General features: G+C 42.7%; 1 protein-coding gene across 1 annotated transcript in view; it reads right to left on the bottom strand.

Annotated features, from left to right (window-relative positions):
• CADPS (calcium dependent secretion activator) overlaps positions 1-15,731 on the bottom strand; it is a 447,690-nt gene that overhangs the window by 245,307 nt on the left and 186,652 nt on the right. Inside the window, exon 5 of the mRNA XM_023754061.1 lies at positions 5,660-5,740. Coding sequence (XP_023609829.1) covers positions 5,660-5,740 — 81 coding nt within the window. The remainder of the gene's footprint in view (positions 1-5,659; positions 5,741-15,731) is intronic.

Below are 15,731 nucleotides of genomic sequence, written 5' to 3'. Positions count from 1 at the left end.
CCACAATTACCAGTGAATGTGGGTGGTGGGCAGGGGTGTGGCCACTCCACTATTACCAGTGAATGTGGATGGTGGGCAGGGGTGAATTAAGGGGTAGGGGGGAGGGTGTTAAGAAAGAAAACGAAGGTCTTGGCAGTAAAGGTACCACAGTTTCCTGGGTTGGCTTCTTTACTGAAACCTTTCTTTGAGTGGCTTGGTCTTACTTCCTCAGCTTTTATGAATTGGATGGACATCCCGTCACTGGAATAAACTTCAGATGACCTCTTGGCATTTAGACTTTTCCTTGAACTCAGAGCTCCCTGGGTTCTTAGCTCCCTGACAAAGGCCAGGGTCAGGGAGATGCTCCCTGTACAATTCTTTCAGGAAAAACACTGAGCTCAGCCCCTCTGTGCTCACGGATACTGTACCACTTCCTGACGCAGGGTGGATGCCGGGTACAGCAAAAGTAATGTATTAGCTGGGAGCAGCATCCTGCTCTGGTAGGAGCGGAATCCATTGTCTGATTTTGGCAATGTATGAAGCAGAACTTTTCCATCAGGGAAATGTTTGGATATTATTTCTTTCCTGGGGACATAGTCTCATCAATGTTTGCAACAGGATCATGGAATGAGATGGAAATTTTGCTCTGCAGAGAATAGGGGTCTAAATGGCAACTTCACAGTTAAATGATAGCCTGAAAAAAACAATGCTATTTTGCACCCAGACTTTTGCCACTAATACTACAAAAGCTATATTGTTTGTCTTATCTAATTAGCCCAAGAGTTTGGGAATTTTACCCTAAAATGTGGCCAAAGGACTGACAAATATCACATAGCAGCCCCAATGCACAACCTGCCTGTTTAAGCTCCAGTGTCATTTACTGATCACACAGTTTAAATAACTTAGACTTAATCCCTGGGTGAAATTTGGGGACCCTTTATTATCAACCTGAGAGGATTTGGGAACATGTTTGAATAGGGATTAAGAAGTCTTTTCTACCAGATTAAAAAAAAATACATTTAGAGCTCATGGAACTTTGCAGGCAGCATATGACTGGTGTTCACAGTGCGGGTGAGGGCAGCGGTTCCTGTCTGATAATTCGTGGGGAGCTGGTGTGATTGAATTGATAGGTACTGTGTCAGGACTGTGGGTAGAGGAAAGCCACCTTGCACTTGCCTCCCTTCTCTCCTAAGAAGAAAAGGCAAACATATGTCTTTCATACGTGTGTGATGATGAGAATGCTGGGGGCAGGACAACCTTGGGTCCTACAACCTCCTTTCCAGATTCCAAAGAAATCAAAGTAGAAAGGACTCAGAATTCCAGGAGCCAGTTCTGCCTGCTGCTGTGGCTTCATTTGGCCTCTGGATAAACGGAGGAGAATACACAGCTAAGTTTAGTGGAAGAGAGAAAGCAGTTTCCTGGAGGGGCAACCCCTAGGGAGAGGGGACCTGGGGCAGGCCTGTCCTGGCATAGCTTCCTGTTGTCACCTGACCGCTCAGAAGAGGAGCGTGAAACTTGGCATTAAAGCACTCAGCTTCCTCCCTACCAGCTGAGTGAGCTTGGGCACATCACAAACTCCTCAATGTGCCAAAAGTGGGGGAATTACTGTAACTCCCAGGACTGTTTGTCCCAGGTCAAAACCTACTCTCAAGTATAGGTGAAATCGCACAGCCTGACACATTTAATAAAGGACTGGTTACCAGAGAGAGAGAGAGAGGTCAGGATGAGGTAAGGTGAAGGTCTGGGTGAAGGGCATGTTGGAGCCGTGGCCTGGGGTGATGAGGAGAATGAGGGTCTGCATTTGGGAAGGCTTATCATAATGGTGATGTATGCACAGTGGTTAAGATTGCAGATTCTGGTCATCGGGTGACGTTGGCCAAGTCCTCTGCTATCTCTGCTCAGCCTCCTCTATGAAATGGGGATAATGATAGCATCCTTTTCATAAGGTTATTGGAGGCTATTAAATACAAAATGCTTAGAAGAAAGTCTGATACATAGTAAATACCATGTAAGTAATAGTTATTTATTTGGGGCATATCTTGAGGTGTCTCCCAATTCATAATGACCACTTCACCCACAGCCTGACCTCTCAGGTACCACTCTCACCCTCAGTGGCATATTTCCAGCATCCAAGTGTTTGGTGAGGTCCTCATTCTCTTTCCACAGTGGATTATTAATGGCTCCAGGGGTTGGCCCTTGAACAAAGTCAGCCAATCAGAGGCCTGTCTCTTGAAATTATGACATTGAAGGTGGTAGTGAGAAGAGGGGAAAGGGAGATAGGGAGAAGATTTGAGAGAGAGGTTGATTGGCTAAATGATTTCCTATTTGGCCACACTGGAAACACGGAGAGCTGTGTAGCAGCCATGTTCCCATCTGAGAAGCAAAGAAGGCTGGTTTGCAGAGAAAGAAGGAATGATGAACGGGACACACAGACCTAATAGATGAGGGAAGTCCTGACCACTTGGCAGGCCCTGGTTCCAGTTCCTTCCTGAGTTTTGGCTGCATCTTGCCCATGAGCTCTGTGAGACGTTCCTAAATCCCTAGAGTTAATCCACTCTTGTTACATAAGCTTCCTCTAGTTGGTGCCTCTAACTTTCAATCAAAATGCTCTACCCATTTTTAATTCAGAGAACAGAGTGAATTATATGGATGACATCCTCATCCAGGAATTTCTGGTTATGAAATATACAGGAGCTGATGTTCAGCCATATGGGTTGAGCTGCACACCCTTGCTAAAATCCAGTGGGATGCCGGAGATAGGAAAATCAGGGCGTGCTGAAAGAGAGCAGGGTGCCCGTTTCAGTATCTCTTCATGAATTAGCCAATATCTGAGATCTTGATATTTTATTCAATGTTTAGGAGATGAGCTTGTTTAAGGCAAAAACAGAATGTATTTTTCTTGGAATCCAACTAAACTGAGGGAAAAGCAGTTCCGCAGCTGAGTCTCAAGAATAAGTAGATCCAGGGACTTGACCATCCTGAGAATTTCAGTATAGTCCCTGTCTCGGCTTCTTTCTCTATGTTGGCCTCACTCTCCCCTCTTCTTGTCCCCACATAAGAGAATTAAAAATAGCTGCAGACATCTTCCTACCCCTGAAAGGCACAGCCCTGTTGGCATGTAGTCCATAGCCCAGGGAAAGGACTCATTGGTTTAGTTGCATCCAGTGCTGGACCAATTACCATGGCCAGGGCAGGACCAATTACCATGGCCAGGGCAGGCTGAGAAATGTGACTGGCTCCACTTAGGTGAAGAGCTCACTTCCAGGACCAATTAACTCAGTCAGTTTCAAGCAGAACAGGAGACAGTAGTGGGCAGATTTTCATACAAATCCTCTGTACCCTAAACGTTTGGGGGGCCTTCCATCTACTTTGAAATTGTTCTCCATGCTCTATAATCTACAAGATTTGCTTTAATTGCCTATTTCATTACCTAAGAAAGTCTAATTCTAAGTTGTTAATAATATTCTACTTGGTATCAGAATATCTGATGGTGTGGGCTGAAGAGAGTTCTTCGATCTACTGTTCAGAGATGAGGAACTTGGATCACTATATGACTGTTGTTCATCCATGGTGTTTTAAACATTAAAATTATCCTACACTAGGTTCTGAAACTATCATGTTAAACCTCAAAGTAAACAAAACAACTAAAATAAAGGTGCCATGATCTTGTTTTTGAAGTGTGTATGTGTGTGTGTGATTTTCTTTAAATGGGATGAATACTTAGTTTGGGGTGTAATTGTTACCTAAAGGCAGGGAATGGAGCAAATAACCTCCATTTTCAACATAATTTATTGTGGAGACAGAGTTTGCAGAAGTAAATTCTAAAGCCTTATTAATATTTACTCCCATGTTAAGCAGGGTTTTCAAACATAAGAGCCATTTATACTACCTTTAGCCAAATCCATAACTGCATACTATTTTTAACCACCAGACTGACTGTACTATAAACTTTGAAGGTGTCCAAAAACAAGATACAAAACATTTCAATAAAACTGCGTGAGCACAAATGGGCTTTGCATGCTTCTTGGAATCTCTCTTCAGTTTCTCTTCCAGTAGAATTTCTTTCCTGTGTCCACGTCCTGAGATATTTCTTTTCACAGAGAAAGGTTGAAAGCCAAGCTCCACTCTCTTCCCATCCTCCCTTCCCTCTCCCACAGCTCCTACCCTCACATGCACACATGCCTGTCGCTACCATAGAACCAGTAAGATAGGTTATTTAATATTTCGGTATTTTGTTTTTTTCATAGATGTTTTCTGTATTAATTATGAGTGTAAAATATCGCATTAAAATATTATATATTTTTATGAATCCATTTGTCTCCCACTTTCAAATTTTGCTTCTGGGCTGAGTACCTCACCCTTTTCCCAACTCAGATTTGAGTTAAGGGTGCAGTGTAGCCTCTTAACAGTTCCTCAGTCTGAATTTTCCATCTCTAAATAGGAGTGATAACTGAAATGTCCTCATAAGGTAGCTTTGAGAATTGAATGAGATAGTACATGTAAAGCACTTAGTATGCTTGACACAGAGTCAGCAATCAATACACACTGCTAGCATATCTAGCAGGGATAGGGATAATACTTAGGCAAACAGTCATCAATAGTAAGATATAATCCCAATCCTGGGAAACCCAATCTACTGGGATGCTCAGACATGTAAACGGATCACCACCATTCAATGTACTGTTGTAATAAAGGTTCATAAGTGGCATGAATAAAGCACAAAAGTAGGAAGAACTAACTGCTAAGCTCTTAGCGAGGGGTTTTAAGTTGAGTACTGGAGGCTGAGTTGGAGGAGAGAAGAAAGTCATTCCAGGTTGAAACACCAGTGGGTACCAAGTCAATAAGGCTGGGAAAGGCCTGGAATTTTCAGAGGGAGACATTCTCCATAGTTGGAATGGGGATTTCTGGTGGAAAAGATGTGGGAGGTGATGCTAATAAGGAAGGATATAATCCATGAATTAAGACCCTTGGATATCATTCTAAAGAGGTAATGTTTTGTTTTGGGGACAATAGGGGGTGCTATGGAATGATTTTTGAGGCTCTGTTTTGAGATGTTCATATATAAATTTTATAATGGCAACTGCATGAAGAACGGACAGGAGAGGGGGAGGGACTGGAGGCAAGGATACCCATTAGGAGGCCATTTTTAAGATTCAGGAATAGAAGATGAGAGTCTGAATCAAAGTGCTAGCTGTGGTGCTAGAAAGCAGTACAAGATCGGGGCCACATTTAGGAGGCGGAGACAATGAACTGGGTGGCTGGTTGAGTAGGGAGTGCTGTGGGGAGGAAGGAGAAGTTGAGAATGATTAGGAGGTTTCATCCATAGTACCTGATGGAGACTAGTGAGGGGGATAAATGTAGGTGTATGTATGTGGTCAGAGGAAGAAGAATGGAGTCAGAGTTTGAACACATTCCATTTGAAATACCAGGGTACTGTCCAGGTTGAAATGTTCACTAGCCAGTGGAAATAGCAATCTGGGACTCAGCAGAAAGGTGAGGCTGGAGTTTGGGTGATGAATAGAGACTGGGAAATACAGGTGCTAAGTCTGGGAGAGTTGCCCTGAGGGGGTGGAGGCCCAGAGTGATCATCCTCAGTTTTATCTTTTGATGACTCTTCATAATGTGTCTTCCGTGGGGGACTCTGGCCTGGTCCCCCAGCAAATGTCCCCAGTCTCCTTACCCTGGCTATTTGGTCTGCCATTTGGAGTCGTCCATCCAGCTCCCGTCGGATCTGTGCTGCCTGCTCATCCGGATTGTCCAGCTGCGAGAAACACAAACATGGAGACTTTCAGTCTGCGTCACAAAAGCCAATAAACTCAAGGCTTTCCATCTCACACCATCTCTGTGCTCTATGGATATGTTTCACTAAAAGTAAAAATTCCTGTAACAGACAAGTCCAGTTTCAATGAAATCCCACGTTACATTCCTTTAGGCAGAGCGTGAAGTGGTTGGCAGTTGCTAAGAAAGATATCGGAATGAGCTTGTACGAGAATCACGTGTGAACTGCTGGGCAGCTGTGTTTTTAAGGAGGCCCCATGCAGCACCTCTGTTTTGGGCCAATGAAGAAAGTGCTTACACAGCAGATATTCAAGGAAAGAGATTAACTGCTCTAATGTGTGGAGCAGAGTGTGCATCCATAGGGCCTACATGGCACAAATTCTTCTGCTCTCCCGCCGATGGACCATGCAAGGTTAGTCAGCCATTGGTTTCCTTCTCACTGAGTCTTCCCAACCAGCACTCCAGAGGGCCACTCCCACTCAGCTGGGGTTGCTGTCTAAGCTGAAATCTATCTTTGTCTTCCATGGTTGTTAGAGCTATTATGCTGTAAGGATTAGAACATGCAAGCATAAATAAATCCGGAAAATTCCTTATTATCTCTAGTTTCAATTTTCCCATCTATAGAATGGAGGGGGTGGTTATATAATCTCCATCTTTTCCACATCTTTCTATGAATCTATGAAAGAGATTGGCAACAATTTCTGTACAGGGCCATATAGTTAATATTGTAGGCTTTGAGGACCATAGATATATCTCTATTGCAATGACTAATGAAGTGTGAAAACAGCCATAGACAATCCTATCTATATAATAAAAGCATAGTATGCAAATTGTCCCTTTGACCGGAAGTTCCACCAGGGGGTGAGGCCGGCTGGGGGGAGGGAGGGAGGCCCTGGCCGCAGCTGGCAGCTGGCAGCCGCTAGGGACCCTACCAGTGCATGAATTCTGTGCACTGAGCCTCTAGTATGTAAATACTAGTAAATGAGCACTGCTGTGCTCCAATAAATTTTTTTTTTTATTTTATTGATTTTTTACAGAGAGGAAGGGAGAGAGATAGAGAGTCAGAAACATCGATGAGAGAGAAACATCGATTAGCTGCCTCCTGCACATCTCCTACTGGGGATGTGCCCACAACTCAGGCACATGCCCTTGACCGGAATCGAACCCAGGACCCTTCAGTCCGCAGGCCGACGCTCCATCCACTGAGCCAAACCGGCTTCGGCTCCAATAAAATTTTATGTACAACAACCGGTGGCAGGACAGAGCTGCTCATCTCTGCCGTGTGAATTGAAGTTTTCCCTTTATTTCTAAATGAGCCTAGTGTCATCCTTCACACCATAATTGAGTCTGCTTAGTTCAGTAATTTATGACTTATTTTAACCAGAGTAAAGGGAAGAATAACATTCAACCAGGATGGGCTTTATTCTTCTTTTTAGTAATATTAACTCACAACAAAAAGTAGCATAGGAAGTCTGTGTGTTTTCTAAGTTCCTTTCTTTTAAAAGCTACTTTTATTCATAAACTTGAAAATGATGAAATTTTTATTCAGAAATTTGAAAATGAAAACCCAGGTTCATGCTAAAGAAATAATGGCATCTGTGCTGTAAAATGGTATAGAAAAGAAGTTATTTGTACCAGGAGGCAGTTGCTAAGAAGAACACTAGAAAATGTCTGGTCATACTTTTGAAGCATCATGGCTAGTCTTTGTTTTACAAAACACATAGAAGCCCATCTGGCTTTATGCTGCGCATTTTTAAAAATCCTCACCCAAGGATATTTTTCCATTAACTTTTTTTTAAAGAGAGAGAGATTGATGTGAGAGAGACACATCGATTGGTTGCCACGTGCACATGGCCTGACCAGGCAGGGGATTAAACCTACAACCCAGGTACCTGCCCTTGACCAGGAATCAAGCCCGGACCCTTCAGAGCATGGGCCGATGCTCTAACCACTAAGAACACAGGCCAAGGCTATGCTGTGTATTTTTTTTATCACTCTATTCCATTCTCCTTTCCACAGTTTTGAGGAGCAGGACTATGTCATAGACCACAAAACTGCAACTTTTGGCAATATATTCTATGGTAGCATTTCCAAAAGGGTGTACTACTAAACATCAGTGTTATTGGATACTCCAGAAAAAAGGGTTCTAGAAGGCTCCAGAAAAATGGCCAAAAACGTTCGGGAAAATTCTCAGTTGAAATGCATAAAGTGTCTGAGAAGTTCTGCAGTAAGGATATCTGTTAGACTTTGACCAACTAAGATTTTTCTAACTTAAATTTTGTGGTTTTTGCATAATGTCCAGAGAACAGGAGTTGGAAATTCTGTTCTCAATAAAGAGAACCTCCTGAAAACAGTCACATTGCTGACCAGTGGTCCACTGGTCCCTGCTTGCCATTAGATGCATGTGGAAAACAATATATCCTTGATGTTGTTTTTAAGCTCCAATGAGCTGTTTCTATTTGATTCCCCCTGAAGCCCAACAGTTCTTCAGAACCAGGTGCAAACCCACGGGAGCACTCAGAAACACCTTGTTCAAAATACATATGCAAAGGAAACATCTGACCACTTCACTGAGAGACAGAAATGTGATTTGGTTAGGGGCTAAAGCTGAGAATTCTGTCCGAACATAAATGCTAAAATCCTCAACAAAACATTAGCAAACTGGATCCAGCAATACATTGAAAATATCAAACACCATGATCAACTGGGACTTATTCCAGGTTGGTACAATATACACAAGTCAATAAATGTGATACACCACATAAACAAAATGAAGGATAAAAACCACATGATCATATCAATAGATGCAGGAAAAGCATTTGATAAAATCCAGCACCCATTGATGAAAAAGAAAAACAACCCTCAGTAAAGTGGAAATAGAGGGAATATACCTCAATGTAAGAAAGGCCATATATGGCAAACCTATAGCCAACATCATACTCAATGGGCAAAAATTAAAGCATTTCCATTAAGATCAGGAACAAGACAGAGATGTCCCCTTTTAGTGCTCTTATTCAACATAGTACTGGAAGTCCTAGTCATAGCAATTGGACTAGAAGAAAAAATAAAATGCATCCAAATTGGAAAGAAGAAAGTAAAACTGTCATTATTCTCAGATAACACAATATTGTACATAGAAAACCCTAAAGACTCCACAAAAAAGCTACTAGATATACTAAATGAATTTGGCAAAGTAGCAGGATACAAAATTAATATTCAGAAATTGTTGGCATTTTTATAAACCAATAATGAACTATCAGAAAGAGAAATTAAGAAAACAATCCCATTTACTATTGCAACAAAAAGATAAGGTACCTAGAAATAAATTTAATCCAGGAGGTAAAAGGCCTGTACTTGGAAAACTATAGTACATTGAAGAAAGAAATAAAGGAAGATACAAATAAGTGGAAGCATAAACTGTATTCATGGGTTGGAAGAATAAATATCATTAAAATATCCATACAACCCAAAGCAACCTATAGATTCAATGCATTTCCATTAAAATACCAATTTCATACATCTAGAACAAATACTCCAAAGATTTATCTGGAATCCCCTCAAAAGTCCCCAAATAGTTTCAGTAATCATGAGAAAGAACAAAGTTGGAAGTATCACAATACTACAAGGCCATTGTAATCAAAACAATCTGGTACTGACATAAGAATAGACATATAGATCAATGGCACAGAAGAGACCCACAACTATATGATCAATTAATATTTGAAAAAGGAGGCAAGAGCATGGAGTGAAAATAGTTTCTTTAATAAATGGTACTGGGATGGGGGAAAAAAGGGGACATATACTTTCAACAATAAAGATTTAAAAATGGTACTGGGAAAATTGGACAAGTACATGCAATAAAATAAAACCATACTACAAACTTATACCATATATAAGAATAAACTCAAAATGGATAAAAGACTTAAATGTAATGCATGAAACCATAAAAATCCTAAAAGAAAACATAAGCAGTAAAATCTCAGATATCTCTTATAGCAATGTTTTTGCTGATATGCCTTTAAGGCAAGGGAAACAAAGAAAAAAATAAATAAATGGAACGACATCAAACTAAAAAGCTTCTGCACAGCATAAGAAACCATAAAAAATGAAAAGGCAACCCACTCTATGGGAGAACATATTTGCCAATGATATACCTGATAAGGGGTTAATTTCCAATATATAGATAGAACTATACAACTCAACACCAGAAAGACAAATAATCCAATTAAAAATGGGCAAAGGACCTGAATAGACACTTCTCCAAAGATGTCATATAGATGGCCAGTAAACCTATGAAAAAATGCTCAATGTCACTAATCATCAGAGATACAAATTAAAACCACAATATCACCTCACACCTGTGAGAATGGCTACCATCAATAAATCAACAAACAACAAGTGCTGGCAAAGATGTGGAGAAAAGGGAACCCTAGTACACTGCTGGTGGAATGCAGACTGGTGCAGCCACTGTGGGAAACAGTACGGAGTTTCCTCAAAAAATTAAAACTGGAATTCCCATTTGACCCAGTGATCTCACTTCTATGACTATATCCTAAGAATCTCAAAACACCAATCAGAAAGAATACATGAACCTCTATGTTCATAGCAATGTTATTTACAATAGCCAAGATCTGGAAACAGCCCAAGTGCCCATCAGTAGATGAGTGAATAAAAAAGATGTGGTTCATTTACACAATGGAATACTACACAGCCATAAAAAAGCAAGGAAATCTTATATTTTACAACATGCATGGACCTGGAGGTAGTTATGCTAAGTGAAATAAGCCCATTGGAGAAAGAAAAATACCATATGATCTTACTTATATGTGGAATCTAATAAACGAAATAAACTGATGAACAAAATAGAAAAAGAGGCATGAATACAGGAACAGACTGACAGCTATCAGAAGAGAGGAGGAGGGAGGGAGTGGATGAAAGAAGATGAAGGGTTTAATCAAAGAACATATCTGCATAACCCATGGACACAGACAACAGTGTGGAGATGGCTAGAGTGAGGGGGGACAGGAGCTGGGTGGAGGTGGGCAAAGGGGGTAAATGGAACATCTGTTAGAATCCTATATAATAAAGAGCTAATATGTTAATTAGACCAAACACCAGACGACTGTCTGGACGACCTTCCAGATGAAGCCGGGGCAGCAAGGGCCAAGGAAGCTGGGGCTGCGAGGGCTGAGCCCCTTGCACGGATTTCCTGCATCAGGCCTCTAGTGTCAACAATAAAAAAATGATTTTAAAAAAACTGAAAAGGCTGGCACAAGAACAGACATATAGATCAATGGAATAGAATAGAGACCCCAGAAATTGGCCCGAACCAATATCCTCAATTAATATTTGACAAAGGAGGCAAGAACATACAATGGAGCCAAGATAGTCTCTTCAATAAATGGTGTTGGGAAAATTGGACAGATATATGCAAGAAAATGAAACTAGACCACCAACTTACACCATACACAAAAATAAACTCAAAATGGATAAAGGACTTAAATATACGACAGGAAACCATAAAAATACTAGAGGAATCCAAAGGCAACAAAATCTCAGACATATGCCGAAGCAATTTCTTCACTGATACAGCTCCTAGGGCAGTTGAAACTAAAGAGAAAATGAACAAATGGGACTACATCAAAATAAAAAGCTTCTGCACAGCAAAAGAAACCATCAACAAAACAACAAGAAAACCCACCTCGTGGGAAAACATATTTGCCAACGTCATATCTGATAAGGGCCTAATCTCCAAAAGTTATAGGGAACTCATACAACTTAACAAAAAGAAGATAAACAATCCAATCAAAAAATGGGCAAAGGATCTAAATAAACACCTTTCAAAAGAGGACATTCAGAAAGCCAAGAGACATATGAAAACATGCTCAAAGTCACTAATCATCCGAGAGATGCAAATCAAAACAACAATGAGGTACCATCTCACACCTGTCAGACTGGCTATCATCAACAAATCAACAAACGACAAGTGCTGGAGAGGATGTGGAGAAAAAGGAACACTTGTGCACTGCTGGTGGGAATGCAGACTGGTGCAGCCACTATGGAAGACAGTATGGAGTTTCCTCAAAAAACTGGAAATGGAACTCCCATTTGACCCTGTGATCCCACTTCTAGGAATATATCCCAAGAAACCAGAAACACCAATCAGAAAGGATATATGCACCCATATGTTCATAGCAGCACAATTCACCATAGCTAAGATCTGGAAACAGCCTAAGTGCCCATCAGTAGATGAATGGATTAGAAAACTGTGGTACATCTACACGATGGAATACTATGCTGCTGTAAAAAAGAAGGAACTCTTACAATTTGCAACGGCATGGATGGAGCTGGAGAGCATTATGCTAAGTGAAATAAGCCAGTTAATGAAGGAAAAATACCACATGATCTCACTCATTCATGGATAATAGAGACCATTATAAACTTTTGAACAATAATAGATACAGAGGCAGAGCTGCCTCACACAGATTGTCAAACTGCAGCGGGAAGGCCGGGGAGGGTTGGGGGGCAGAAGGGAGGGGGGTAAGAGATCAACCGAAGGACCTGTATGCATGCATATGAGCATAACCAAAGGACATAAGACACTGGGGGGTAGGGGAAGCCGGGGTACTGTCAAGGGCGGGGAAAAAAAAGAACACATATGTAATACCCTTTGTAATGCTTTAAGCAATAAAAAAAAACTGAAAAGGGGAAAACAGCATAATAGAACAATCGCCATTACTAAGTTTTGCAGAGGCATATGAATTCTCCCACCGGCCCCATCGGATGCAACTAGAAAACAGCAGAGAATGACGGCATTGAAGATGAGCAGGCTAGGTCTACACTAAACTTCATTCATTAATTCATTGGTTCACTCATTTACTCATTCATTCATCAGATGTTTATGGAATGTCTTGATATGCCAAGACACTGGAATCCAAAAAGAACAAAGCAGACCCAGACCCTGCCTCTGGAACACTTAAATACATCAAGAACAGATATGGCTATTGAACAATTCAGGCACAAAAGAGAGGGGATTAGTATTTATTGATGCTTACATCAAGCCCAGGTACCCCATGACCTATATTCCAGCCTTTTCTAAAGGATCCCAAGAAACAGATGTTAATGTTAATTCTCCCAAGAAGAGGACTCTGGGGTCAGGAAATGCTGCTCCCTCCTGCACATTTATAATACATGTCAATAAAATAAAGATTCTGGGAAATTCTAGAGTAAATAAAACTATTTAACTGCATTTAGCTTTGCCTTTTACACAATTATACCACTGAACACAAATATCCCACAGAGCAGTTTGGGAAATCCCACAAACTTCATGAGGCAGGTATCATTATTACCCCATTTTACAGATGAGGAGCCTGAGCCTCAGTCAGGTCCAGGAGCGTGCCCCAGGTCCCACTGTTGGGAAAGTGATATGAGCCATTTAAAAGGGAGTCTACTCTCCTCGAACTGGAGCTCTTTGCTCTGTGCTACAGGGGCTTCCTTCTCAGATGCCCTGTTTGGTTTTCTAATTGGTCCTGACAATGAACTAACCCAAAGCTCTCACTTTGTTCCCTGTACACATGGGCCGATTTCACACACAGAGCCTTCACTGGGGGGCAGGAGGGGGGAGACATATAAATTATCTACCCTTTGCCACCTGTCATGACTGGCTGATTTCTCCTGGTTTCTGGGGCAGCTGTAAGAGATCCCCACCCCACTTCCAAGAAATGATAGCAATGGGTGTGTCCTTATCCTGGCTCTGCCACTTAGTAGCTGTGTGATCTTGGGCAGCTACTTAACCTCTCTGTGCTTCATCTGAGTGATCAGGATAATAACTCTATGTAAGGCTGTCATGAGAATTCACTGAGACATGGATATACTGAAGGGTTCAGCCCACTGCTCCGCTTGCAGCAAACCCTCAGGAAATGGTGGCTGCCCTGGTGTTATTAGACCACCCATGTTGGCTGTATTTCTGACATGGGCCACAATGGGGCGTCAAAGATTCAGAGGAGAATAGGTCAGATGGGACCGAGCACCCCCTGATGTAGATCTGAAGTCCTCCTGTGAGAGTCCGCACAGGAAAGGAAGGCGATCAGGGGCTCCTATTTCTTGACAAATTTCCCTGGTTTCTCTTTCACGTTCTCCAGGTCAAGCCCCTTTGCTCCTAGACTTTAATTAGCAGGAACGAGTGAAAGGCGGACACTGCGGCCTGACGCTAACCATCTGAAGGGAAGATGACAACGGACATGCAGCCCAAGTTCCCTGAAATAGCCTGGCGTGATAGAGAAGGACATCCTCAGCCAAAGGCTTGACAGCCCCACTGCATGAAATCCAAAAATATAAAGAGAAATCAAGTAATTATCTTCTCAAGTGCTGGCAAGAAAGCCAGAGAACACGCTTCCATGGAAACCAGATTCTGTCTGCTGCACTGGTCCTTTCCACCCCGCGGGGAAGGTCGGCTGGCGAGCCAGGCCAAGGGCAAGCCTTTCCCATTACCAGCTCATTAGGGTTAAAGCATGGACATGGGCATTAAGGCTCTTTACCTAATTAGGCAAATAATCTTCCCACTAGCACAGGTCAGGCAGAGGCAGTCTGGTTGTTTTGATTTGCCAGCCAAACAGAGGGAACTCTCTCCCTGGGCTTCTTTCCTTTCCTTTATTTTTCTTTATTTTTTTAAAATATACGTTTTGTTGTTGATAGTATTACAGATCTCTCCTATTTGCTGGGCTTTTCTTTTAAAGTCCGGGGGAACTGATTTAGCGCTGCCCAAGTACGGACAGGTATCACCTAAACTACCCGTTCAAGCTGCCCCAAGTCTTGGGAATCCCTGCAGGTTACGGCTCTGCCCTTCAGTCAATGCAAAGACAAAAATGCAGGCCAGCACCTGCAGGAACACCCTGTGGCAGAGCTCACGGTCTGGGAACTGGCGAAGCGGAGCCAGAACCCGGCTATTTCACTCCCTGGTGTCATGACCTTGTCAAGCTTCTTCACCTCTCGGAGCCTCAGTTTCCTCACCTGCAAAGTGGGAATCATGTTTATCTCGCACGGCTGTTGAGAGGACTAAGGGAGACCATGTGAGCGTGCGTTGAGGCACATCAGGCTGACTTGGGTCGAGTCTTGGCTCTGCGGTTTCCTTACTTAAAGGGATCGAACAAGTCACGGAAGCTTCATAAGCCTCAGTTTCCTCGTCTATAAAACGGGGATAAGACACCTACCTCAGCATGCTGCTAGGAGAATGAAATGAGATACATGTGCTAAGCACCTAGCATGGTCCTGGCACATAGCAGGTCCTATACTTCAGCAAATAGTTTCTAGGTTTAGCCCTATTTTAGGGTGGCACTCATCAGGTACCAGTTCCTCTCCCTGATGTTTGTGATTTAGGGACGAAAGCAGATACAGGAACCGGGGAGCCTGGAGTGGACGTGCTGGAGCATCTTGGGCCAGAGTCAGGACCTCTCCATCACTATCCCTTCATCTGAGGCGATGTCCCAGGAGTCTCTGAAACCTAGATGAGCATTTCTCAAAGTTATATTCGGGGGCACATCAGTCCTGCGGATGCTCAGTGAGAAAGGGTTCTGTGGCCAGATACAGTCTGCTGGGCCTCCCCTCTTCCCGGAGAGCCACGAGCCCACACCAGGCGGCCTCCAGTGGCCCACATGCCCCAAACTCATCTGACCAAGTGCAATACATTTGAGCAGCCCAACAGCACATTTGGGCGTATGCTCATCTATGCAATTCTCGTGTGTATTTCACTTTTCTTGTGTCCATGGACAGAATTTGTGGCTGGGTAGAGGGTGAGGGCCGGGAGCAACCCTGCTATGCAAACGGGTCTATATCTCGGCAAAAAGGCAGCTACTTGTGAATGCCCTGTCTGACCTCTAGGGTGATGGAGAAGTCATCACAGGGCCCAGGCGCAGAGCCCCCTCATTTACCTCCAGCCCTGGAGGATTTACTGGACAGTGAGGCAGGGGCTTTCCTGA

Source organism: Myotis lucifugus, unplaced genomic scaffold (genome assembly GCF_000147115.1).
Source record: "Myotis lucifugus unplaced genomic scaffold, Myoluc2.0 scaffold_55, whole genome shotgun sequence".
Taxonomy (NCBI): domain Eukaryota; kingdom Metazoa; phylum Chordata; class Mammalia; order Chiroptera; family Vespertilionidae; genus Myotis; species Myotis lucifugus.
The sequence above is the reverse complement of the archived record's forward strand: the minus strand, read 5'-3'. Positions and strand labels throughout refer to the sequence as shown.